Source organism: Ochotona curzoniae, unplaced genomic scaffold, assembly GCF_017591425.1.
Source record: "Ochotona curzoniae isolate NIBS_2020 unplaced genomic scaffold, NIBS_Ocur_1.0 scaffold_4701, whole genome shotgun sequence".
In the NCBI taxonomy this organism is placed as follows: domain Eukaryota; kingdom Metazoa; phylum Chordata; class Mammalia; order Lagomorpha; family Ochotonidae; genus Ochotona; species Ochotona curzoniae.
This window is the reverse complement of record NW_024467122.1, coordinates 2,171,932-2,199,251: the sequence shown is the minus strand read 5'-3', so window position 1 is coordinate 2,199,251 and position 27,320 is coordinate 2,171,932. Positions and strand designations below refer to the sequence as shown.

Genomic DNA, 27,320 nt, shown 5'->3' with positions numbered 1-27,320 from the left:
AATCCGAAGCCAGGAGCCAGGAGCTCTTCCAGGTCTCTCACATGGGTGCAGGGTCCCAAGGCCTTGGGGGGTCCTTGACTGCTTTCCCAGGCCACAAGAAGGGAGCTGGATGGAAAGAAGGGCTGCCGGGATTAGAACCAGCGCCCATATGGGATCCCGGCGCATTCAAAGTGAGGACTTTAACCACTGTGCCATCTTGCTGGGCCTGACAGTATCCATTTCAAGCAAAACCCATCACAGAGGCTGGCACTGCATGGCACAGTCCCAACTCAGGATGCCTATGTATCCCAAAAAAGTGTGGCGCTCTAAAGTCAATTGCTGGCTTGAGGACAGCAGACAACCACCTCTGGGTTCCACATCCCCCCCGTGGGACACTGCCTGGGGTGCCCCGTCCTGACTGCCAGGGGCATTTAGGGTGAGAACGATTAGATACAAGATCTCTACGCCTCCCTCCCACTCTGCCACCCAGAGGGAAATCATTCAATCTTTCAGAAATGTTTCCGCAGAGCTCAGGAGCTGCGCCAATAGCCTGACGGGGCGGGCACACCTGAGGCAGGAAGGCCCCGTGCACTGAGGCCTGTGTGCTCCAGCCGTCTGCAGCAGCAGCTGTGGGAGACGGACTGCTGGGAGCACCCAGCAAGAGTTCTCAGCTGGGCACCAAGAGGTGCCCAACGCAATGCTGCAAGGCCAAGACAGCAGATTTCCAACCAAAGAACAGACGGCACAAGAGAGAGAGCCTTCAATTAAACAAAAGTTTAGAGTTCGGCTCATGAACTAACTACATATTCATGTATGAAAATGCAGAAGTAAAATGTGAAAAACTCATTATATGCAGTTGAATGCAGCAATTTGACAAAATCAAAACTGAATTTTAAAACATGAAAATACCACATGCACCATGTAAATTTTTCAAATGTCAACTGGTTATATGCCAACTGAACATGAAACTAGCAGGCCCGGAGTAGCAGCCTAGCAGCTAACATCCTGGCCTTGCACCTGCTGGGATCCCATACGGGCACCGGTTCTAATCCCTGCAGCCCCGCTTCCCATCCAGTTCCCTGCCTGTGGCCTGGGAAAGCAGTCAAGGACAGCCCAAGGCCTTGTGACCCTGCACCCACATGGGAGACCCGGAAGAAGCTCCTGGTTCCTGGCTTCAGATCAACTCAACTCCAGCCACATGGCCACATGAGGAGTAAAACCAACAAACAGAAGATCTTCCTGTCTCTCCTTCTCTCTGTATTAATTTAAATGCTTTTCATTTTTAAAATCAAATAATTATTAAAAATAAAATTATTTTAAAAAGGAAAGTCTCCGACTATCCAACATGAAACTAGCCATCAAAGCATGGTTGCCAGCCGCACCCAGCCTGTGTTCGCTACAAGCTTTTCCATATCGGTGGCAAGCAGCTGCTCAGCCTAGGGAGCGGGGTCCTTCCCAGGGCTCACCAGTCCTGGAGAAGCTACTGTGGCACTCAGAGACAGCAATGCTGCAGGAAGGAAACAGGAGGGAGGCCGGGCTTCCCTGGTAATCCACTCACTCAGCCAGCTCCCTCTGCTTCTGCCCACACAGGCCAAGTCAGGTGATGTTCGCCAACCTGCACTATGCCGTCACCTTCTTGCTGTTCAAGCTTCCATTTTTTCTAGGTGTGGCACTATTCAATTCATGAATCGTCAGCAAAGTCCAATTACACCATTAAACTCAAGTTTACCAAAATGCTGCCTTCTGGTGCCACAAAAGGGTACACATACAAAGAAAACTCAAACTGCTCATGGAGAGGCCGGCACAAAGGTGCAACGGACTAAGCTTCCACCTGCAGGAACCAGCAGTTCATGGGCACTGCTCCATCTCCCATCCAGCTCCCTGCTAATAGTCTGGGAAAGCAGTGAAGGCGGCACCCACACGGGAGACCCAGAACAAACTCCAAAGCTCTGGGTACTAAGGTCATTGGGGAATGAACAGGAAAGACGCACATGGAAGGTCCAGCACGGTGGCACAGCATCTTAAAGCTACCGTTCACAGCCAGCACTCCGTCAGAGCCCGGATTTGAGCTCAGGTGCTCTGCCTCCAGTCCAACACCCTAGCGGGCCTGTGAAAGCAAGGAGCAACAGCCAGTAACCACACAGGAAGCCAGAAGGAAGTTACAGCTCTCAGCCTTGGCCTCTGCAGCAACTTGGGTAGGGGATCAGTACACGGAAGCACTCTCCCGCTGTGTGAGGGTCACAGGAGCACGGTCGCGCTCTGTGTGTGAGGGCGGATGTGTGCCTCCCTCCCTTCACTCGATGTTTCAAATATGTCTTTCTCCAAAAAGCTCATGAAAAATGAAATTAAGTTGATTTTGGTTAAACTTTTTAGAGAATTTGAATTTAAAGATTTTTTTAAATGGTTTTCTTTTTTTTTTTAAAGATTTATTTTTATTATGTTTTTATTGGAAAGGCGGATATACAGAGAGGAGAGACAGAGAGGAAGATCTTCCGTCCCATGATTCACTCCCCAAGTGAGCGCAACAGCTGATGCTATGCCGATCCGAAGCCAGAAGCCTCTTCCGGGTCTCCCACGCGGGTGCAGGGTCCCAAAGCCTTGGGCCGTCCTCGACTGCTTTCCCGGGCCACAGGCAGGGAGCTGGAAGGGAAGCGGGGCTGCCGGGATAGAACCAGCGCCCATATGGGATCCCGGGCGTGCAAAGCGAGGACCTTAACCACTTGCACCACCGCGCCGGGCCCTAAAGATTTTTTTTTAAAGTTGATTTTCACAAACTTTTTAAGAGAATTTGCTTATTTAGGAGAAAGGAAAAAGAGGGACAGAGGCCTCCCATCCACGGTCCACTCCTCAAACAGGTACAACAGGCCAGACAAAGCCAGAGCTGGAGCCATCTCCCACGGGAGCACCAGACACCCCGAGACCTGCGGCCTCCCTCTAGGAGCACAGCGGCAAAACGTGCCTTCAAGAAACATCCATCTCGGGTCCTGGCCTGGTGGCTAACTTCCTCGCCTTGCACCTGCTGGGATCCCATGCGGGCGCCGGTTCTAATCCCGGCAGCCCCACTTCCCATCCAGCTCCCTGCTTGTGGCCTGGGAAAGCAGTTGAGAATGGCCCAAGGCATTGGGACCCTGCACCCGTGTGAGAGACAAACTCCTAGCTCCTGGCTTTAGATCGACACAACAGTGGCCTTTGCGGCTACTTACGGAGTGAATCAGCAGATGGAACATCTTCCTCCCTGTCTCTCCTTCTCTCTATATGTCTGACTTTGCAATAAAAATAAATACATCTTAAAGAAAATCTGTTTCAATGCCAAAACACCCAACATCTGAATCGGAAACACACAGCACATTCAAGAACTATTGCCCTGGAGAATCTTCCACGTGTCAGCTGTCACTCGCCCTGCCACCCAGAGCTCCTGACCATCCTGGGAACCTGATGTGGATGGGACCTGTGCTTAAAGAACTCGTTTTCTTACACAAAATCCACCGGGAAACCGCGAACTCACCCTCGGCTTGCACGGGAATCACTTTCTTGCCTTCTTTTTCCCTGAATTTCACTTGACCGGCAGAGCGGGGAAGAGGAAGATGGACAGAAAAGCCCCTTGCTATTGGCTCAAGCACCCAGATGCCTGCAAAGACCTGGCCAGGGCCACATGCAGGGCAGGAACTCCAGACCGGCCTGGGTAGCAGACAGCTTGGTCAGGAGCTGACTGACTGCGAGTTGCTCACACCAACCCACCAGCCCTCAGTGTGCAAGCACACGGGAACCCGGACCGTGCACCTGACGCCAAGGGCGCTGTCAGTCATCCACTCCAACAGCTGTTAAGAACTTGCTACATTAGAAATGACCCATACAAATGCAGACAGCCAGAAGTGTGCTCTGGCCTAATCCTGCAGGCTGTCTTAGTGCAACTGACCAATTCGAGCTCAGCCATGGCTGACACCCACTGCTCCACACGGTCCACAGCCAAGCCCAGGGTCCCTGCTGCAGCCTGCACTTCTGGGGAAGGTGGTGCCCTCCTCGTGAGGGACAGAGCTTGAGGAAAGTAACCGATCTAGAAACTAAACTTCCAAGGCAGAGCAGACGACCGCCAGACACTCTCCCCTCGGCAAACGTGCCGCGTGCCCAGCATAGCCGCTCTTTGTCACACAGCAGCAAGGTGACAGCACAACTGGCCGAGAAAGGAATGAGGAAAATGGGCCAGGTAACGGAAAGGCCACGGGCTCTCAGGGAACAGCACCAGACAAAACAGCCTCCATCTTACAGACAGGACACAGAGCCTCACTCCACCATCTCACTAACAGAGAAGAAGCGTGCACGGGGCTCTCCCAGCAGGCAGAAGCTAAGGTCCCAGCTGGACACTGCCTTCAGAGGCTCCCCAGGGACTGAAATGGAAGAAATGCAACCCAGTTAAGCCATAATCCAGAAAGGGAAAGAACTGGAGGAAGTCGACCATAGTTCCAACAGAACGCAGGGCACCTCAGCATCCTGCCAAGTGACTCCCACGTGTGAATGCGGGCAAGGCTGTTGCCCACCAGCCAGCTGCAGCCACTGCCGTCCACTCCTGCCTGCCCAAGAGCTTGTCACTGCAGCAGGTTGAGAAGGGAAACAAAGCAGAGAGCAAACCAGGGCACTAATTCACAACAGTCACGGCTGGGACCCATACAGGAAGCCTTGTCTCCAAGGCTGACTCTTCGCAACACAGAATCCTGGGAGAGGACTGCTAACTGCACAAATCACTCTAACGGACCCCCGAGCGGCCTGAGCAGCCCACTGTGGGAATCGGGAACAATCTGTGTTAGGAGAGCAGAAGCCATCAGACCAGAACATGGCTGAATGCTCTGCCGTGCTGGGCACCAGTGGGGCAACGGCCGCAGCTGGGCACCAGGCAGGCCATTCGCCTGCAGGACCGGCACCACGATCTCCACTTCCAACAGGAGGCGGCGGCTCTCCACCCACGCCAGCCGCGGGGAAGGCTGGGAGGTGAGCTGTGGCAGCCCGCAGGATGCGCCCAGGCACTGCACTGGAGAAGTACCCCACTGCCCCCATGCACAGGGGAAAGTATTTTTCAGTACAAAACAGAGTTCAGAAGATACCAAAAATGCCTCTACCCTGGAAAAAGGGACTGGTCTCCAAGATATCCGGTGTTAAGACTTTCTCAGAGAGGGCCCTGTGCCCACACCTGCCAGCGTCAAGCAGCTGGCAACTGGGGCTGGGGATCCACAGATACAGAAGCCAGGAGATCCAGCGGGAGGCTCAACTGCTGACAAAGTACAGGAGCAGGACGCCGGACTCCGCAGCTGTGATCAGCCAGGGCTATTTCCAAGTTTTTAGCTGCTTTGTGAAAAGGAAGCTAACAGTATGCTAACTCATTCGGGAAAGACAAATTAAGAAAAACTAAGGATGGCTCCCAACAAGAAAACCAAAACTGATTTGCTGTTGTTGCCTAGCCACGTGGCTTGCGGTTTTTGGAGGCCAAGCTGCCCGGGTCAGAGAGGGGGCCTTAGGGAAGCTGCTCGGGCACGGGGCGCAGCAGGCTCACCAGCCCCGACTGTGCGGCTGCTCCTGGGAGACTGAGCAAAAACACGGGTCGCCAAAGCACCTGACGGCCCAGCTGCCAACTGAGGGGCGCTCTCTGGCACCCCATGCCGGCCCGCGGGAGCGGGGCAGCTCCTGGCACACACGCCGGCGCCCGCAGGGCTGTCGGCACCGGCTCGGCTCGGCTCGGCAGGCTGCTGCCCCGGGCCCGTGGTCGCTCACGAGGGGTCGGCCACAGCCGCACGCGGCCAGCGGGTCCAGCACGTACTGACCTGCGCTTCTCTCCGCCAAATGCCAACTGAGAGAACGTGCGGTACCACGTGAGCACGCACGGGGAAAGGCGCAGACATCCGTCCCCCTGCGTGTGGGCCATGGCCGCCCGGCGGGGCAGGCCGCGCGGCCCGAGGGCACTGGGGGCGCTAGGGGAGGGGGCACCCGACAGCCGTCCGCACCGGCGGCTCTGCTCGGCCGCGGGAAGCGTCCGGCCCGCAACCTTGACGTTCCCCGGCGTCGAGGCCGTTTCGGGAACACGCGCCGGGGCGAGGCCACCGGAAGTCCGCGCGCCCCGCCCGCGAGCGCCGCGCCGCCGAGGGCTGCAGCGCAAGGGCCGCGTCAGCGCGTCTCCGGCGGCCGACGTCACGGGGCGGGGCCACCCGCAGGCGCCGCCGCGGAGGCCGCTGTTGCCAGGCGCGCGCACAGCCAATCAGCAGCTGGCGCCTGCGCCGGCGGCCTCTGAACCCGGACGGCACTTCCTGCCGCCGGGCGGCGGGCGCGCGGGGCGATGCGGTGTGTCTGTCGGCGCTGCAGCACAAAGGAACAGCCATTTTGTGAGGGCGCCGGGCCCGCACCCTGACGGCCGGGGCCCCGCGCTGCGGCGGGGGCAGCGCTTCGCCGGCCCTCCCAGCGGCCGCGGCTGCCCGGCGCGCGGACCCGGGGCTGCCGGGGCTCTGCGGGCCGCCGCTCGCCGCCTCAGGGACGCCCGCGCCGGGCGTGCGGAGCCCTAAGATGGCGGCGGCGCGGGCCGGCGGAGGGACGCCCACGCCGGCGGCCGGACACGCGGCGGCCGGGCTGCTCGGGCCCGCGGCCCGGCGAGGGGCTCTGCCGGCGCGCCTCTCCTGCCGCACGGGCCCTCGCGGGTGCCCGGGCCGGGGCGAGGTGGAGGTGGGCGCTGCAAGCGGGGCCGCGGCGGCAGGGGCTGCACCCCCGAGAGCCCGGCGCCCCAGCGCCCCAGCGCCCCCGGCCACGACTCCGCGGCCCTCGCCCCACAGCTTGCCCGAGAAGGCCAATCCCGCAATCTCTTCAATAATGTGTCGGTTGCATCCGGGCCTTCCTGCTTTTCCCGATACCAACTTAGCAGAAAAATCCCTTTAGGATTCGAAGAGAAGTTTTACCCAAATACGAAAAGTAACTTGGTCGGCAGTTCAAGTCAGGGGACAGTAAGCAGTGCAAGCTGACAACTGCTCCATTTACCAAAGAACTTGGGAATGTAGCTTTCAAAGCAAAGCTGAAGCACTTTTTGGTCTGATAAAGCAAAATTCAAATTTTGCAATAAGCTATGTCCGCAACTAGTCTAATAGAAATATAGGTAGAAAACAATGTTGAGCGAAAAAAAACTTGTCTGCACGATTTAAAGTTTTTAACATGGCAATTTATCAGAAAAAAACCAAAGGCATTCATAAACTTTTTAAAAATATGCACAGATGATAAAACAAAAATCTGAAGACTTTATTCCTTAGTCACTAAATATGCACTCCCGGCAATGTTAAAGAAACCACGAGCTGAATATACAGTGTTATTTGCAAGTGTCAGAAGAGAAAGCATTCCGGATGACTCTGTTGAAATAAACAAGCAAATTTACCGCAGCTAAAACTGTGGAAATACACCTCTCCCAAACAGAAAACTCAACATAATGCATAACAACCCTAAAGCATATTAAATACAAAATACACAATCATCACAGTAACACCAAAAAAGAAATATTGAAAGTGTAACAAATTTTCTGTAAAGTTTGTGTTCACAAAGAAAATAGACTCTGATAAATCAAAATTTCCTAAAATGTCAAGCGATTCAAAAAGAAACGGATTCAAATAAAAATACAAACCGAGAGGCATCAATCAAAGAGCCTTTTTTGCAATTTCACTTTTAAATATACACTTTTTCATTCATACGACTTTCTGAAACATGTATTTACTATAATTTACTACTGCCAGGCTCCTGGATGGCCCCAGTTAAAGTCTGGCTATCCGAGATTCTTCAAAGAAAAAAATTTGCCGTGTATGTAAAATGGTGCAATGCAGCAATGGCTAAACCGACAAGGTCATTTTTCTGCAACACAAAAACCTAAAACCTGAGATTTAATGACAGAAAAACAGTCGTTCCCAGGAAAGGCTCCACTGGATCAAGGTATCCTACCTTCATACTGCCATATGAGGCCTTAAGTCACAACTCAACTTTCATAAATTGCTACCAAAAAATTAGGGTGTGGCATATTAGCAATCTCAAGGTCATGCTTCAAAAAACAAATCCAAATTAGAAAAATAATTTTTATAACACAGACAACAATCCATGTCTGTCAAGGTAAACAAGTGTAAGCTGAGGATTCCCCCAAAAATACGACCAAAAGCAAGAAAGTTGATGGTTCATACCTCGATGCATTGCTGTGTAGCGAACTGTCCTCCTCTTGGCTTTTGTCCTTACTTCTCATCATCTTTTAATTCGTAAATATTAAGGGGGAGGGGAAATCTGTGTTTGCTTTGAAGTCCTGTGCCCAGGTATTTACTGTCAAAAGTTGAAAGAAAGGTAAGGTCCCGGTCCTGAGCTGGCTTTATCATCAGGGACAAGGTCCTGCGGATGTTAACAATACTGACAGAATACAACAGCGGTAAGCACCCAAAACACCACAATATTTCTATTTTTTCCTTCAAAAAAAAGGAGAGGGTGAACCGGAGCGGTGGAAGCATCACTATCAATAAAGAAAGTTTCTCAAAGTAACACACTGGATACAAATAACAATCTCCGAATCGTATTGCGTCATCCAGGAATTTTTCATATTTACAAAAAATAAAGCAAACTCTAGCATGCAAATGTTTAAAATTGTCACCACTGATCATGAACTTACCTGATCCATGTAGTATGTCCAAAGCAAGAGTCCTATCTAGTAGAAAAATACAGATCCCAAATAATTAAAAATAAAGGGAAAATTCTCCGTTAAAAAACGAAAATAAATAAAATAATCTTCAAATATGTTAACTGGTCAAAAAAAAAAGCAATAATTAATACCAAAGCCGGTCCGGAAGGAAAAAAAACCTCATTAGGAGAGCGCACAAAAATGGAGGTGCGCCATGGCTTCTAAGCTGGAAAAAACAACGAGCTGGGCTCTCAGCACGGCTGCTGCTTTCCAACAAGGCACCAAGAGAAAGCTCCTAAAAGCTGCTTTTCTCCATAAAAATGGTCCGAATCGACCCTGGTAAGTCACTAGGAGAGGCAGGGGGCTGCGGGGGCCCCCTGAGGCTGCCCGAAAGTTAGGGAAAGTTGCGTAAAGTGAGGGAAGGCGGCGAGCAGAGCGCGCTCTCTAAGGCACAGCCGCCATCTAGAGCCTCCTTCCCAGCTCTGAGAGCTCTGCCTTTGATTGACACTCTCTACATTTACCCCACAACTCAGGTGATGTACCATAGACCCACCCCTTCATCTCCACCAAAAAAAAAAAAAAATCCTCCATCCCAGGGAGCCTGAGGACCCCCACCTCCACACCTCCCTGCCCCTCCAGACCACCCCAGCACGGGTGGGGGAGGGCTTCTTAACCCCCTCTGGCTCAAGCACCCTTTTTAAGCCAGAGAGAAATGTAATTTGTTCCTTTTGTCTAAAGATCTGCTAAATATTTCAGTCCTTGAGCTGAAATAACTTCCTCCCTGGACAGGAAGTGGTGCTTTATAAAGCCATTTTGAAAAAGGGATCATTTTTAAGAGAATCTAAAGCTCATCTTAAGTACCAATCTTTTAAAAGATGAGCCCCCTCCATGGGTAAAAGGGTTCCCAAATAAAAACAAAACCTTAATTTCACAAATTAAATTCAAGTTTTGTCTTCTTTATGATGCCTAAAAATCATCTAAAAACAACATTCAAGGGTCACTATGCCATTCCAATATGAAGGGGCAATTTTTTTGGTGACTCAAGAGCGCCTCCCTAGTGTTCAGTTGCATTAGAGCAAAAATTTACATGGGTTTTTATTTAAAAATCTCAATATTTTTCTTTGTACTTTCAAAAAAAAAACTCTTTACCCTACAATCTTGGAACTTCACCTCGCCCCCATTCTCACAGCCACAATACATTTCTTTTCCACACTAATTCAAGCAAAACAAATTTCTTCAGATCCAACACCACAAACTAACCACGGATAAGTAGCTTTACATAAAAAAATCCAAGATTGAGCACCTCTAAAACCAACAAAATATATTCAAGCCACTCCTCCAATCTCAACCAAATCTGACCCATCTCCACAGGTGATTAATAACAGTCCAACAGACGATCATCCAAGTAATATCAAAGGACAAATTCCCATAAAACATCAAAATCCTGAGATCAACAGAAGCAAAATTACTAAGTCAAATCAATTATGAAATCTTCTCACCAACTCCTTCCTTCATCCACACATTCCCAAAATCCAATCAACATTCCTTAATCAACACAATCTTCCAGAACCGAGGAAAGCTTTGTCAGATCACACCCAACCAAAGCAACAGTCCAATCTAGATATCTACACCACCCATCATCCAATCTGGATTTCACACCTCCCAAAAACCCAAAATTTTACATGCATATCAAGCTCATCCACTTCACATAAGTCAACAAGAATATTGTACGTGTATTGATCATGGATGGTTGACAATCACAAAAAATTAACGTCAACTATTCTTCTCTGAATGAAAAAATACAAGCAAGGATTCACTTTCGATTTAACCAAAATATGGCTACCACATCATGATCAGTTACTGAAAGTTATCTGCCAACGAGCAATGAATGTCAACCAGGCACCAGAATCCAAATGTCAGTCATCCTTGGCCGGGAGGAAATGCAACTTGTTAAGTATTTCAAATGTATGTGGGATGCTTACATTATTATCACCAAGATTTTCTTTATGTTGACCCAAGGGACATAACCATATAAATCTTCTTTCCATAATAGTAAGCTAATAGGAGACATCAGTTTAATTAAATTATTTCAATAAAACGTAAAGAGAATCATCCATCTTCATTATCATTTCAGAAATAAATGCCACATACACATCCTCAACACGGGAGCAACACGTACTTCCTTCCCAACTTCTTTAAAAATCTCATGAGAGGAAATATTCATTATCGCCATGAAATAAACCACTCCACAGGTGTTTCCAGAAAGTACAAATCAGGCTTTCAATCAGATGGCCATCTCAAAACCCAAATTTCCACAACACTATGAAATGATAAACCTTAATCAGGATAATCATTTCCAACATTACATTTTGCCAGTTTTATTCAGTACAGTTTACTGCTGAACAAATAAGGGTTAGAGTCATGAAAGCGATTAATGAACACTTAATCAAACTTCCGCATCAAAATAAAAGGCTCAAACTGAGAAATTTGAAGTGTTAGAAATTTTATTAAAGTTAACATTCCAAACAAATCAAACTGCAAAAAATTCCAGGGACACAAACTATATAATTCTATATCATTATGCCATCTTGTGCAAATGTCAAGAATATATTTCTTATGGTGGAACAAAAAGTCTGTAGAAAGTCAATCCCACTGTCCATTTGCTTGGGGTAGGAAGCCTGTCTTCATTCACTTCATGGAATCCACGTGAAAAGAACCCTGTCTTGGTTGTATAACATCCTTGTATTAATCCATGTTCCTCACTTCCCCATAGAAGGCTGCCATCTTGATTTCTCAGTGGAAGGGTCCTTCTGATGCAGGGTGCTTGATAAAACAAAAATTAAAAAGAAAAATTGTTTTTGGGATACCAATCATTCTTACTTCTCCAAACAGAAAATATCTACCCACCTGGAAGATACCCTACCATATCAAAGTTTTGTTTGTATTGTAACAAAGTTATATACAGTGTACACACACTATTGCTCAAAAACAGAATTCAACATAAAGACTGCACATAAGAGACATGAAAGTTCTTACTCTGCCACAGATATGTGGATATGTTTGTATCCACAAAAAGTGGCAGTTAAGAGCCAATTTTTTTAATATTTAACATCGTTATACCGTGTGTATGCAAAGAACAAAAATTAAAATTCAAAATTCCTGGAAAGCTACATTACAGAAGCACTGTGGCTTCTGAATCTCAATGCAGAAAATTTTCCAAGCTCCTCAAAGAAGACTAATTATAGAACAGAATCTTAGGGGATTAAAACAACAACAACAATGCAGTGGATCATAGGTTTCCAATACAACTCATTTTGTGTAGATAACACAAATGGCCAATAAGGCATCATGTTAATTTTCTGAGACTGGAGAAAGATTTTCAAAAGTGCAAAAGAAATGTCACATCTGTTTTGTATTTGAAATATCTTTAAAAAGTCTGTCCATTTATGTTGGAAAGGCAGGGCAACATCAAGGGAACATCTTCCACCCTCTGGTTCGCTCCCCAGATGCCTACAACACCAAGGGGTGGCTGGGCCAAGCAGGAACCAAGAGCCAGGAGCCAGGCCTCCCTCCAGTCTCATGTGTGGGTGACAGGGAGAAACCTGAGTGCTGGGGCTGCTTCACCTGTGTGCCTCTCAGGGTGCACACTGGCAGGAAGCGAAATGGGAAGCAGAATATGAGCAACCCTAGCAGGATCAGAGGTGCCGTGCAAACACCCCAAAATGCAATCTAGTTTCAAGCTCCATGCAATACTATTATTGTCAAAATGTTTCTACAGAAAACTCCATTCCTTAAATGATCTGAACTGAAGGGAGTAGTGGAAAGCCAGGTCATTTTAAAAATAAGTAAATGATCCAGATTCATCCTATCAAAACAGAGAGGAAGTTGTAAACCCCAGTTCATGTACATTTTACAGCTTTCCTGTTGATTTCTGAAGACACAGAGTAACTGAATAAAAGATAAGAACTGCAAGGGCACTTTTGCACCTAAGGTGAAGTTTCCTGCTCCCAAGGTAAGCTGGTACATGCTGCTTTCTGCAGGAAGTGAAATCTCCTGTCATGAGGCGCTGACACCCATATTGAAGCATGTACTCAGTGTCAGAACAGTCACCAACAGGAACATATTTCTGCTGCTGATAGGTTTCTGAAAAGCCTTAGAAAGGACAACTAAGTAAAACACCCCACATATCTGTCAAATATCTTCTATTCACTCAAATTATAGGACATCATTAGAGCAGCTCACAAACAAAATCACCATCCCCTTATCTCAGCTCTATAAACCAACTTCTCCATCTATTGTTACAATGCAGACTAGTAAAGCACTAAACCAAGTTGGAGCTGTAAATGCTACTGCAATGAACAATGAAACAAAGTGCATTTGCATCATGGTAGGACCATTTTCATAGTGACAGACCAACTTGCTCAATGTGTCAGAGTAAACGATACACTCAATGCTGTATATTTTGTCATGGTTAAGTTAAACCTATCCATAACAGTGCAAAAATTTCCTTTCAAACGCATTAACTGGGAAAACATAGCGAAAGAAAGCCTAGTGATATTACAAATCATTCCCTAGTCCTTCAATGAAACAGATTTGTGTGACAGTAAACTAGCAACTTCTCAATGAAGAAAGGTACACACCAAATAAATAAATAAATAAAGCTAAAGAGAATGGTGCACAACTCTTGAGTCATAAAAAAAAACCCAAAGAGCATTTTGCTAGTGACACCATGGGCTCAGTCAAGCATCAAAGTTGGTAAAAGATCAATGGATCAATGAGGGATTTAAGATTAATCTATTTACTTGCACGAAATTCCCAAGGCTAAACGTGCAAATAAACAAAATTATATTAAAATTTTTAAAAACCAAAAAAGACAAGAATTCTTTGAAGCTGGCAATATTCATAACGTAATCCAGTTGCTCACATCAGCACACAAGCAGTTCTGGTACATAACTCTTAGGACAGCAAATAAGGGTTAAATGTATTCATGCATTCATAGCATTTTTATCAATGGTACGTAGAAAGATCTCAATAAATGCTGGCTATCATTCCACCCAGCCAGAGCAGTCAAAGCTACTTTGTGTGGTAAAGCTTCTAATAAGGATAATCCTCTACGGAAAAATGGAAATCAGGGAGTCTGGCCAAGTAAACTAGAGCCTACACCCTCGCCTCGCATCCGCTGGGATCCCAGGTGGGCACCGGTTCACGGCCCGGCTGCTCCATGTCCCATTCAGCACCTTGCTCTGAACCAGGAAAGTAGTAGAGGATGGCCCAAAGCCTTGGGACCTGGGAGACCTGGGGAGAAGCTCCTGGCTTCAGATGGGCTAAGCTATGGCAGTTGTTGGGGAGTGAACCAGCGGATGGAAGCTCTCGCGCGCTCTCTCTCTGTAAACCTGACTTTCTGATAAAAATAAAACAAAAAAGGAAAAAAGGGGGAGGGGCGGAACCCAGGGGCCAATATGGTGGCTCAATTGGCTAATCCTAAGTCTGCAAGCACCGGCAGCACATACAGGCACCAATTCATGTCCTAGCTATTCCACTTCCCATCCAGCTCCATGCTGATGGCCTGGGAAGGTAGTGAAGGGTGGCCCAAAACCATGGGACCCTATATCCATGTGGGAGGCGTGGGGATGGCTCCTAGCCGCAGATCGGCTCAGCCATTGTTCATTTGGGAAGTGAACCAGCAGATGGAAGATCTTTCTCTCTCTCTTAATCTGACATACCTTTCCAATAAAAATAAGTAAATCCTTTAAAAAAAATCCGGGCCAGTATGGTGGCAAAGCAAGTTACTCCTCCGTTTGCAGTACTATCATCCTATATGGGCACTGGTTAACATCCCAGCTGCTCCACTTCCCACCCAGCTCCAGGCTCCCTGTGATGAACTGGGAGGGCAATGAATCTAAAGGAGCTCCTGACTACCAGCCTGGGCTGGCCCAGCTTTGGCCATCGCAGCCACTTTGGAAAGTCAAACACTGGACAGAAGATCTCTCAATCTGTCTCCCCCCTTTGTAATTCTTTCAAGTACAGTAATTCTTTAAAAATAAAAACAATACATACATCAGTCTTACACTAGTAAAATCAATGCCTGCAGTAAAAATGGTTAAAACTTATGTATGAATACTCACACACGTATACATACACATATGGCTGGTGGGAGAACTTCTCCACTCAGACTCAGTGGCTTTTTAAGAAAAATGTGCTTATTCTAAGACAACAGTTACAACAGGCAGTATTTCCGTGAGCAGGTCATGAGTAACTCTCTCTTCCCGAGCAGGAGGTTCAGTGTGCAGAAGTGAGCATGGCACTCTTCTTGCTAATTCTGCTTCAGTCCATCTGTCCCCAAAACACGGGACACGATAAAAATGCACAGGGCCGGAGGGCAACCCTACAAAATGTACCACCTCACCTCTCTTGTCAGAAACCTTTCTCAATTTTATTGGTAACAAAAAAGAGAGAGAGATGGCAGATAATACCTAATTTTTTACAAAATGACAAAAGCTATTAATATTAAATTGATGTAGCCTATATTACTTTGTCACTTACATACTTATTTTGAAACTAAAGGGACAAGTAGTAAGTTTCCATCCTTCCAATCCTATAATTAAGATCCTTGGTGTTTCTGAGTTGATCTCAATCTTCTTTGTACTTTGTCTTTAAATAGATGTGAATGGAAGAAAGCTTGAGAACTAAATTCACAAATCGTCTCTTACTGCCTTGCACACCACAAGGACGGGAACGCACGTGTCTAGGAGACAGCTAACTCCAAGGGGCCCGAGGCAGGGCCTAGCTAGAAGCCACAGCCTGCAGAGCCAGCATCCCAGGTGGGTGCCAGCTGGAGCCCAGGCTGCGCCACTTGCAAACCAACACCCTGCTAATGCCTATGGGAAAGCAGCAGAAGGTGGCCAAAGTACTTGAGTGCCTGATCCCACCTAGGAGACCCAAAAAAGTCCACTGGCCTCGGACCAGCCCAGCTATGGTCATTGCAGTCATTTGGGGATAGAATCTTTCTCTCCGCCTCTCTCCTCTCTTTGAACTCCGCCTTTCAAAAAGTAAAGATTGTAAAACTAACCACACGGTAATTAGAAAAAGACCAACCAGCTGTTGGTTTTTACAAACCTCAATTGTAAATACATCATCTTTTCTATGGCTTTACCATCAGATCAAATCTTGTCACTACTTGTTTGAAGCTTGACTACATATAAACGTTAAGACACTGCTGCAGAAAGACCAAGCTGTTTTCACTTTTAATTTTGACCTTCAGACATACCTTAAAATTTCAGCATTTGTCTTAATGATTTTAAAAATAAACCTAAAACACTACTTAACAAATATGTTTAACAGAGAATCTGATACAAGCAGTAAAGCAGTGCCTGAGTTTCTGCCCCATGTCAAGCATACCATCCCTTTCACAGTATCCCTGGGGGTGCTGGGTGCAGCAGCACACTCGGCCATCCCCTGGGACAGCTGGAACCAAGAGCTGCCTCTGCCCTCATCCAACGGTGCTACAGGGCTCAGCAGCAAGATGCGATGACCCAGGCACTCGGGCGTGTACACCCAGACACGAGACACGGGGGGAGCTCCTCGCTGGCTGCAACCCAGCCCAGACAGCACCCATCTAGTTTTATCTCTCCCCATTTTTGCCCTATTTTCTCCATTATTCCTTCAATGATATAATTTTTTGAAAAACAAAATACAACGAGATTAGGGTAATAATGTTAGCACATTAAGAAAGCTTTCAGGCCTGGCGGCGTAGGATCCCATATGGGCGCCGGTTCTAATCCCAGCAGCTCCACTTCCCATCCAGCTCCCTGCTTGTGGCCTGGGAAAGCAGTCAAGGACAGGCCAAAGCTTTGGGACCCTGCACCCGCATGGGAGACCCCAGAGGAAGTTCCTGGATCCTGGCTTTGGATCGGCATAGCATCGGCCGTTGCGCTCACTTGGGGAGTGAATCATCGGACAGAAGATCTCCCTCTCTGTCTCTCCTCCTCTCTGTATATCTGACTTTCCAATAAATAAATCTTTAAAAAAAAAAAAAAAAGAAAGCTTTCATCTCTACCCTCTATTAAAAACAAACAGGAAGGAGCCCAGCACAGTATCTCAGTGGCTAAATCCTCGCCTTGCATGCACCTAGGATTCCCTAGGAACGCCAGTTCATGTCTCAACTGATCCACTTCCCAGCCAGCTCCCTGCTTGTGGCCTGGGAAAGCAGTAGTGGATGACCCAAAGCCTTGGAACCCTGCACCCATGGGAGATCCAGAATAAGCTCCTGGCTCCTGGCTTTGTATTGGCTCAGTTCTGGCCACTGTGGCCACTTTGGGAGGAACCAGCAGATGGAAGATCTCTGTATTTCCTTCTCTTCATAAGAATCTGATATGCCTTTCCAATAAAAACAAATCTAAAAGAAAAACCTAAAGGACTGGTATGGTAGCTTGACCGGCTAATCAACCAAATTCAAGCACCAGTACTCCATATGGAAACCAGTTCATATCCTGGCTGCTCCACTTTCCATCCAGCTCCCTGCTTGTGGCCTGAGAAAGCAGAGGAGGCTGTCCCAAGGCCTCGGGACCTTGACAGCACATGGAGATCAGAGGAGGCGTCTGGCCTCAGCTCAGCTTGGTTTGCTGTTGCAGCAATTTGGGGAGTAAACCAGCAGATGAAGAACTTTATCTCTCCTCCCTGTAAATCAGCCTTTCCAGAAGAAAAAAAGACTTTCTGAGGCTGGTGTTTTGCCCCACACACTGGGGCGCCCAGGTGTGGCTGTGGCCAGAACGTGTCCTCTTGCTCCTGGAAGGCAGGGAGGCTGCCCCAGTGTGAAGACCTGGGTCCAGCTCTGGCTCCTTTCTCCAGCCCAGCTCAACACACGGGCATCTGAGGAAGCACCTAGCACGCAGTGCTCTCATTCTTTCTCGTATTTGTCTCTCAAGCTTCCTTGTAAAAATGAAATAACTTTTTCAGGCAAATAACCACTTACACAATGAAAGCTTAACTAGTAACAAGAAATAAATAAAATGCAGATTCCTAATGTTTCATCAAGAATTATTCATTTGGAAACACCTAGTATACAACTGCCTGAAAAGTCAGTCAACACTAATGAAATGCAGCTAACCATCAATCTTGACAATTCAACTTTCCCATTATATTGTTTCAACAATTTAGAAAAATTGTCCCTGGGGTTGGTGTCGTTGCACTGCAACTGAAGCCTCTGCCTGTGGGATAGGCATCTAAGTGACTGCTGGAATTCCCATCTTCTCTCTGCTAATGTCCCTGGGGAAAGCAGAGGAAGATGCCCAAGGGCATCAGCATCCACACAAATGGAACTCCTGGCTCCCTGCTCCCCGGCTGTGGCCATTTGAAGATGGGAGATCTTCTCCCTCTAAGTGTGCCTTTCAAATAAGAAAGCCTTGGAAGTAACCAACACCCACGCATAACCTGTCTTCCTTGGCGAAATTTTCAGTTTCAGTCAAGTTCAGAATTTATCAGAAGTAACTAATTATGGGAGCCAGTATGGTGGTGCAACAAGCTAATCCTCCACCTGTGGCACCAGCATCCCACCCACATGGGCTCCAGTTTTGTGCCCAGCTGCTCCATGTGCAATCCATCTCTCGGACTATGGCCTGGCAGAGCAGTGGAGAACAGCTCAGTCTCTGAGACCCTGCACTCACGTGGCAGACCTGAAGGAAGCTCCTGGCTCCAGATCTGTTCAGCTCTGCTGTTGTGGTCACATGGGGAGTCAATCAGCGGATGGAAGACCTTCTCTCCCTAGCTCACCTCTGTAAAATCTGCCTTTCAAATTAAACGCTTTTTGGAAAAGTAATTATGACACTGGAAACCTTTACAATGTATATTCTAACACCAAGAGAAACCAAAGGGCCTTCCGCGTTGTGCAGAGGCGACAACGCAGTGTTGCATGTTGGCCTGCTTTCCTCGTGACACAACACGGAGGACACCTCAGCCTGTACGGTCCCTCTCAACTGTGAGGCTCACGGCTGGGGAGCAGCCATGACCAATTCTCTAACAAAACAGCACAGGTGTTCGATAAAACTTTACAAAAACACAGGTTTTTCTAACATATGGGAGTTACTTCACATGATTTCTAGCAGAATCGATGAAAGGCTGGAGTGAATCAGTACACAAACTTGTATTGATAAGCTTCACATCTATCCACAATGTTTCTGAAATGTTTTGCTGAACCACTCTTTTCACAATTCTGTCTCAATTATTCAAAATTCCCACAAAATCTCTTTAACATTTAGAAACACAGTAGGCATATGAACCAAATACTTACTCAGGCTCTACCAGGTCTGCTACATTGTAAAGGCCCTCCAAATTATTCAGCCAGGGTATTGACTTGTCTGCACAAGACAAAAAGAATGTAATTTTAGGAATAATAAGGGTAAATGCCATGGCATATACCAAAACCTCAACATCTTTAAAGCTCAATCATCAGCAGACCAGACAACGCACATATTGACCAACAATTTTCCCAAACATGGTACAGAAACAGACAGTCTCTCCGAGGACAGGGAGCTCAAGAGCAGAGCAAGCGGCTGTAAAACCACAAAGTCTCCACTTTCAAACTCTGCACAGTAGGATGCAAACATTTGAATCACATCGTCAGCTGGGGTGAAAGCTAATTTTTTTTAAACAGCCAACATCACTCCTTAAAATATAGAATTGCGTGGCTTCTGGTCTTCCATCTAATCTGTTTGTAAGCCTTCTAAATAAAGGACAGCTTCCATTTCCCAGCTGCAAGGTCACTTTCCCCACTTGGTCACAGTCCACACGACCAGGGTGGCCAATTGCTGCGATCCTGGGTAACCCAGGAGAACCCTGAGGCACTTCACACACTATCACAACGACCTACTCCACATTCTAAAACATGAACCCGATCACAACTTCCCGTCACAAGGAAAGCACTGCTACCACCCCTCGAATACCTTCCCTGCCAAGGCATCCTGTTTTCTCAGGCACCCTGCTCCTATGTGATCGTAACAAATCACATTTATGTAGAATGTTTTAAAAGCTGACTAACAGTTAAGATGAACATTAAAATGACAAGATTTTTAGAACACAAAGGAGCAGAGCTTAAGTTTAGAACTCCATTTAAAAACCAAGCCATCCAAATGTTCTTCTAAATTATTGAGCCAAACCGTATTACTTCATCTAACTTCCTACGGCTACTAAGCCATTACCAATAAATCGAGCAAAGGTGCTTCAAAGTTCCTCGAGAAGCTGCTCAAACATCTTCCCAGATAACAAATGGAACTGAACGGAAACATTAGTTTTAAGTTTCCAACTTTTATCTAACCTGTACAAGATAAACCAGTAACAATATGACAAGATTTCTAATATGACAAAAAGTTTCTGGAGCCAGCTAACCCTCCACGTACAGGCTCAGCACCCTATCCGGGTACTGTCCAGTCCGATCTCCCAGTTTGCTATATGGGTGCCTGTTCCAGTCTGAGCTCCCAGCTTCCGCCTGGGAAAGCAATGCAGGATGGCTCAAGTCCACAGGCCCCTGAACCCAAGTGGGAAACGCAGAAGAAGCTGCAGGCTCCTGGCTTCAGATCCAGTTTGGCCCAGCTCCAGCAGCTGCAGCCATCTGGGGTGTGAACCAGTGGACGGAAGACACCTAGATAGGTCCCTCTCTCCTACTCTCTCTTCCTTAAATAAATCTGCTTTTCAAATAAAGGCAGATCAATCTTAAAAAAAAAAAAAAAGCAGAAAGTATTTTCTATGGGAAATCTCTCACGCTATTCTGAGCTTGAACACTTTGTGAGAATTTTACATTTAAAAGATTTCTGTTTATATTGCATCTGGTAGCCTAGTGGATAAAGTTCTTGCTTAACACGTGTTGGGATCCCACATGGGCGCCAGGTCGTATCCCAGCAGCCCCAAATCCCATCCAGCTCCCTGCCTTTGGCCTTGGGAAGCTGTAGAGGACGGGCCAAAGCCTTGGGACCCTGCACCACAGCAGCGTGGGAGAGCGTGGGGAGGCTCTTGGCTTCAGATCAGCTCAGCTCCAGCCATTGTGGTTACTCGGGGAGTGAACCAGCTGATGGAAGATCTTTATGTGTCCTGTGTAAAATCTGACTTTCCCATAAAAATACAAAAAACTTACCAAAAAAAGGGGGGACCTACTAACACAAAAAGGGTTACAGACTGAACCAGAACAGGACTCTGATCTCGCTCCGCCTCCACAATGACCCCAAAGCAAAGCAGTCCACAGCAGCACCCACTTCCTCCAAGCCACAGCTCCACAGCACGCAACCGGAACATGGCCAATAGCAGGCTTTCCCATTTAGCGACCAATTATACAGACAATGTACACCACCATTTTGATTGCTTGTCCTCAATTCTTGTATTGTCATCATTAGCCTGTTTATGCTCTCCAAACATCTGCTTCTAACTTCATTTTAAAATTAACATTAAGCTTAAAAGGTGTGAGCATTACAAAATAAGAAATCTACAAACCAGGGTAAAAGATTAGAGTAACTAACATTCTGAAGAAATCTGCCATAAGACAACTGACAAATCATTCTTGCTACAAAATACCCAGCTGGGCCATCCAAACTAAAATAAGCCTCATTACCAAGATATACATGTTGAAGATTTAACTGCTTTAAGCAGCACTCAATTTCAAATATATGGCTTTCTTTCAGAGAGCAAGAGTGGTTTCCACGGCTCAGGATCTATGGAGCACTTCGTAAGTAGAAATCAAAACTCTTCATACAAAGTTTGCTTCTTGGGTGTTGTAAATTACCCATATATTACTTGAGGTCATAACGTCCTTCCCCTCCAGGTGCAGAAATGGCAATTAGAAAACAGAAGTGTGCAGTGACCGACTCCCCTTGGGAAGGTAGCTGCTGCAACGGCTACCTCTGACACGCAGGAAGACGGCTCGTAACGCACATGCAAAGTGTCTCGGTCAGCTGTAAACTCTAACAAACACTGAAGTACTGCAATTTACAACAAAAAACTTAAGTTTCTTAAAAGCTTAGGATGCTGACTTATTCAGAGAGCTTGTATCTCTGCTGCTCCAAGCAGTCAAGTACACAATCACCTCAGGTCTTTCATTATTCCAATAGATCAGGTCCATCAGAGAAATACTCCAGGATTTACAATGCAAAAATTACAGTTTGTATTTAGAATGAGAGACTTCCTCGAATTGTTTTTATTACAACACCTAAGACAAGAGGTGGCCCTGAGAGCAGAATCCCACAGCCTCGCAGCCAATCAGGAGATAAAGGTCCACAAGACTGCAGGTGAGGGCGGGGAGCCTCCCGAGGGTCCCAGCACACAAGCCTCGCCACTGCTTCAACGAATCGAAAATGGCAAACAAAGTCTAACGAAAATTACATTTTAAATACCCCCCATTTCACATATTCCAGGCTCTAAACATCATTTATGGTTCATAAAAATCATTCCAGTAAGGTCTGGCTTTCATTTCTATGGAATGTCAGCTCATTTTGTGAACAATTATCCGCATAGTAAAAGCAATCTAACCACCAGTTTGATCAAATTTTAATGATTCTAGAATTAGTCCAAAATGCTAAGATAACCAGTCACACTGATTCTTCAGCAGAAAATGGTGGCACATTAACAACCTACCCTTCCTGTGCGGCGTCTGCTTCGCTCTGCGCACACGCGTGCCCGACAGGCTATACGTTACCCACTTACAGGATTCTCCAGTCACATTCGCCCTAACACACCCACTCTGCAAGACTGGCTCCCACTGTGCATTCTGCAATGCTACATCTAAGCATTACCATCTACATGGAAATCCACCTACACTGTCATCCAATGCCTTACTCTAGTGCATGTTCTCGTCAGTGATGAAAAGACGCAGCTCAGCACACCAGAGTTCATTCTGTCACTGACAAGTTTTACTTATTTTTTTTAATTATTGGCAGTAGGATTAAAACATAAAATCTTCATTTAACATTTCTAACCATCAACTGTTTGGGGTTTTATTCCCTTTTTGATGGGCCAATTCACATATCTGGTAGTTGATTACAAATACATTGCCGATGTATACTCAAAGGTACGCATGTTTCACCTGCGAAAGCCAATTCTCAATTTTTCTAAGAATGCACATCTATGAATGTCAAATTATTATCTCAACAGAAGGGCCCTTCTCCTCAGCCAAGGCAGCTTGTGGTAAAGGATGTCTTGATTTTTTTTTTTTAATGTATCACTGACTAAAAGCCTCACTTTTAGTTTTCTTTTGCTCACCATGATAAACATAAACTTGATTAAACTACAGAAAAGATAAATATCAAGTTAAAGGCAATAAAAACTTATCTATTATCCATTTGAACCAATACAGAGGCAACATCAACCAATAATATTGTACTTGAACTTCAACATAAACTTCAAAGACTAAAATACAGACTTTTCCCAATGGTAAACTCGCCCTTGTTTTTAATTAAGGGGTCATCTGTCTGTTCTTGGTTTCCCAAGACCTCTCTTCTATTCTACCTACTTTCTGTGGTCTATCACTAAATAATGATTAAAAATTCATTTCCAGGTTCAATGTCATGAATAAATACCAATTTCCTCACAAGTATCAGTGGACATGTTTTGTTCCGTTCCTAATCGTGAGATGTCACTGCATTATATACACGAATGCTGGGACCAGCATCTATTGTTTCATGTTGCAAAAACAATTACAATTAAAGGTCTCAACAGACATGACGCTCTGGGTTCCTGGAAAACACATCATAAAAGGACTATTTTAAATCCATCAAAATAACTAAAAGCTGAACTTACCTATTTAATTTCTGAAATGTAATAATAAAAAAACACAATGATAAAATGTAAAATTCTCATCTGTTCCTAAAATATGAATTGTACTATGAAAAAAAAAAAAGCTACCTATTACAAACTTCAGATTCTAATGTCAGAATTCTGCAAACTCCTGCAGATTCTAGATCTATCTAGAATGCCAAGCAGCATGTTGCTACCCGTCACAAGACGGTGCTCTGCAGCAAAGGAGACGCGGGCAACACGTCAGCACTCAGGTGGGCTCCCTAACTGCTGCCTATTTTCCCAAACGCCAGCATTTATTTCATTTCAGATGTTGAAGAAAAACATTCACTTACTTGCTGTGTCAAACAGTTGCCTAAAGATTTCTTTATCCCCCAGGATAAGATGTCAGCGTATCGCTCTTCACAATGGCGCACCTTTTAGAGGAAAGAAACAGTCCATAAATAACTCACACAAGCAGCTGTCAACAGGAAGAATCATCAATGCACAACTTCGTAACTACACAAAAGACAAACTAAAATCCACCTTCCACCCTGATTGTTTAAATTATTCTTTTAAGATCTATTAGTACGGACTGCAAGCTATTCAAATTTTCCAGTAAATTACTTTCATAAACATTTAAAACATTAAAATTGATTGCGTGAAGTATTATAAATATTAAAAATGTATCTTTCATGGTTTTCCTAAATATAATTGTTTCTATATTTCCAAAACTAAAACATCTTCAGTAGTTTAATCCATATTCAAAGAATACACGGTTATAAAAGCTAGACACACATATACGTTTTAACATTTCATTCAGTGAAAAAGAATAAAAGGCCTGGTATAATTATCAGTATTTTCCCATATTCATAATCACTTTTTTAAAAAGTCATACACAAATATAGGTTCTTAAATTATACATTCTCTAAGAGCAAACCAAAACCCAGTGAGGCAATTTTTATGCCAAGGCAGTAAGTCTCAATCTTACCTCAAATAAAGAGCTGTTTGTTCAGAACCATCAGCAATCCAGTCATTTTTAATCTTGCATGTTACCTTTTAAAAAAAAAAGATATCAACATTTCAATTTTTAAAGTACTTCTTTGTCAAAGACTGTATTTGCTAAACAATGAGAAAACATCTGAAAGACAAAATTTCCATGAAAATTTGAGACAGCTCATCCACACACAACCTACAGATATTTAAGATTCTGGGTTATTTCTTGTAGCATCTGTTGGCAATCTTCTTTCCTCATCTTTGGCTTGTTTTGGCAAATGCCATGGCGTAAGGCATTGGAAACAGAACGAGACCATCCCGACGCCTGGCTTTCAGTCTGTGACCTTGTTTTTATTCTCCGCTCCCTCTTCTGATTACAGATTGAACAAAGGTAAGGTTTGCAATTTTTATAGACTGAAATCATGCTAAAATTTCTTGTGCCATTTACAAATATCTTTTGCAATCATGACTACTATAAATTATCTCCTCCAAGAAACACTAGCGATGTTAAAATGGCCACTGGTGACTTTAAATTTTAAAGCACAAGTTACATGATCTGGAGCTTTGTCTTCCGAGCCAGTCTCCAAGTTACGGGCGCCGGGACCTCCACTCAGCAGGAAAGCAGGGCTGGCCCCCCTTCCTTGCAGCAGCCGCTGCGCCCCTCACGTCAAAAGATTTTGGGGCTAACCTGCTAGCAATCATTTTTCATCTTCATATTCAGAAGAACCCCAAAAACCATAGATTTCGAGTACCCACTGAAAGAAAACCAGCTTTCGGGGTTCCAAAATGTCAAAACCAGTCATTTCAGGAACCACAATTGGTACTGAAAACAAGAGACTGTGCAATTCGGATATGCGCAACTGTGAAGTACCAGCACCTGAAAGCGGTGCGAACAACAAAGCCATCTTCCTCGGGGTGCGGGGCGGGCAGCGCTCGGGCTCGGTCGGGGTGCCCTGCCCCGCAGGCCCACACAAAGGCGCGGCCCTTCCCGCCGAGCCGCCCCCCGGCCACCACGGGGGGCTGGCGCGGCCGGGCAGCCTGCGGTGCCCACCGGTGCCCACCGCCCGCGCCCAGCGCAGCCGGGCGTCGCACAGGCAGCCAATGCAGCCAACATGGCTCCCCGTCCTCGGCGGGGCCGCGCGCAGCCCGGGCCGCGGCAACTTCTAGCCGGGGCCGGGGCCGGGGCACCGGAGCCCTGCGCCAAGTTTCGCAGACAATATTTAAAAATCTACACAGATGGCCAGACGACGGCCTCCAACTTTTTAAAGACTCTTGACCCAAGTCCGCGCCAGCATTCGCGAGGAAGGATCCCCACACCAGCACCCAGCACCGCGCGGGCAATGGAAGCGAAGGCACACAGCGGTGTGGGCGGCCCGGCCGGGGACTCGCACCCGCACCGCGGCTCCCGAACCCCGCAGCGCCGGCCGCCTCGGCCCGCAAAGAGTTAAAAGCCAACACCCAGCCGGGGGAGAAGCCCAAGTTTTATTTCTGTTTAAACGCACTCGGGGCTCCATTGTTCTCCCCAGTCGGCCCCCCGAGACCGTCACCCCCTTACCACGCGCAGACCGCAAGCCTCCCGAGGGAGGGAGAACCCCCACAGGAATTTTTTTTTCTTTTTTTCCCCCTTTTTGGCCCTAAATCCCAAAACCGCTCCCAGGGCGGTGTGGGGCTCTCCGCCGTCCCCACCGCCTCCCGCACGGCCCGGCCGCCCCCGCCCGCCCGCCCGCGCCCCCCGAGCCGCGACCCCGGCCGCCGCGGCCCGCCCGCGCTCAAGGACGTCCTGCCTCCCCTTCCAAGGACAAAGGACAATGCGGCCCGACGGGAGCCACTCACCGGCTGAGCGCGCGGCCAGCGGCCCCTCCGCATGGCCGCCGCCGGGCGAGGCCGTCGCCGCCGCGCCTCCGCCCCGCCGGGCCCCCGGCCGGCCCGCAGCCCCGGGGCCGCCGCCGCCGCCATGGCTGCTCGGCGCCCAGGGCCCCGACGCCGGCTCGGCGCCCGCTCCCCTCAGCCGCGGCCGGCCGGCCGGCTCCCAGGGCCCGGGGCCGCCGGGCGCGGTCTCCCGCCAGCCTCCGGGGCCCTGCCGCCGCGGCCAGCCGCCTGACAGCTCGGGGTGCTGCTGCCTCTCCGGCCATCTTGCGCCGAGTGTGTGTGGTGTCTCTCCGTCTCCTCGCTCGGCTGTGCTCCCTCCTCCTCCTCCCCCCGCCCCACACACCACACAACATGGCCTCTCGGCTGCGGCGGCGGCTGCGGCGGCAGAGCTCCGCCGGGCGCCTGCCCGCTCCCCTCCCCCACCTCCCGCCCGCAGCCCGGGGCCGCAGCGCGCACGCGCGCCACCGCCCGCCCGCCGCCGCCATTGGCTGCTCGGGCTTCCTTCCCGGGAGCGGCCTCACGCACGCTCGCCGTCTTCCTCCGGCCCAGCAGCAGCCAGCGCCTTCCTATTGGTCCATTCTGACCCACCCCCTCCACTGCCTCCGTGCCAATAGGCTCACTTTAGTGTCACTCAGCTCTACGGAGGCGTTTCTTATTTCAAGAGACACCCGGGCCGCGATTGGCTGACGGTGAAAGCTCGGGGTTCTCAGTTGGGCTGATGTCGTTCGCCCCGCAGTGCGGACCCCTCCAGGCTTGCTGGGGGTTGCTGGTGGGGGCTGGGCTGGGCTGGGCTGCAGTCGTTAGCCCAGGCCCCTGCGATCCAGGGCTTCTCCGCAAAGAGCTCAGGCTTCAGATTTTTGTCTGAAGGAAAAAAAAAAAAAAGACGAAGTCTGACAATGATGGGCAGACGAGCTGCGGGTCCACAGCCCTTGGGCAAGCAGCCATGTCCTCCAGGTTTTTTCACACAGGCAGCGAGGCCTCTGCGGAGGCCCGTGGCAGTCAGTGTCCCCTCGGTGTCCCTGACAGGGCCTCTTGAGATTCTGCCTACAGGGAGGGTTTGCTT

General features: G+C 47.7%; 1 protein-coding gene across 4 annotated transcripts in view; it reads right to left on the bottom strand.

The window, feature by feature from the left end:
• Positions 1-26,306, bottom strand: part of CHD2 (chromodomain helicase DNA binding protein 2) — a 128,986-nt gene extending 102,680 nt beyond the window's left edge. For 3 of the 4 annotated variants that reach the window (XM_040968782.1, XM_040968783.1, XM_040968785.1), the window contains exons 1-6: positions 26,222-26,306; positions 24,384-24,448; positions 23,749-23,829; positions 18,930-18,996; positions 8,636-11,467; positions 8,163-8,295 (exon numbers count right to left, since the gene is read on the bottom strand). In XM_040968782.1, coding sequence (XP_040824716.1) covers positions 8,163-8,224 — 62 coding nt within the window. In that variant the 5' untranslated portion in view covers positions 8,225-8,295; positions 8,636-11,467; positions 18,930-18,996; ... (1 more) ...; positions 24,384-24,448; positions 26,222-26,306. The remainder of the gene's footprint in view (positions 1-8,162; positions 8,296-8,635; positions 11,468-18,929; positions 18,997-23,748; positions 23,830-24,383; positions 24,449-26,221) is intronic. The other variant, XM_040968786.1, reaches the window with a different exon arrangement.
• Between the last annotated feature and the right edge of the window lie 1,014 nt (positions 26,307-27,320).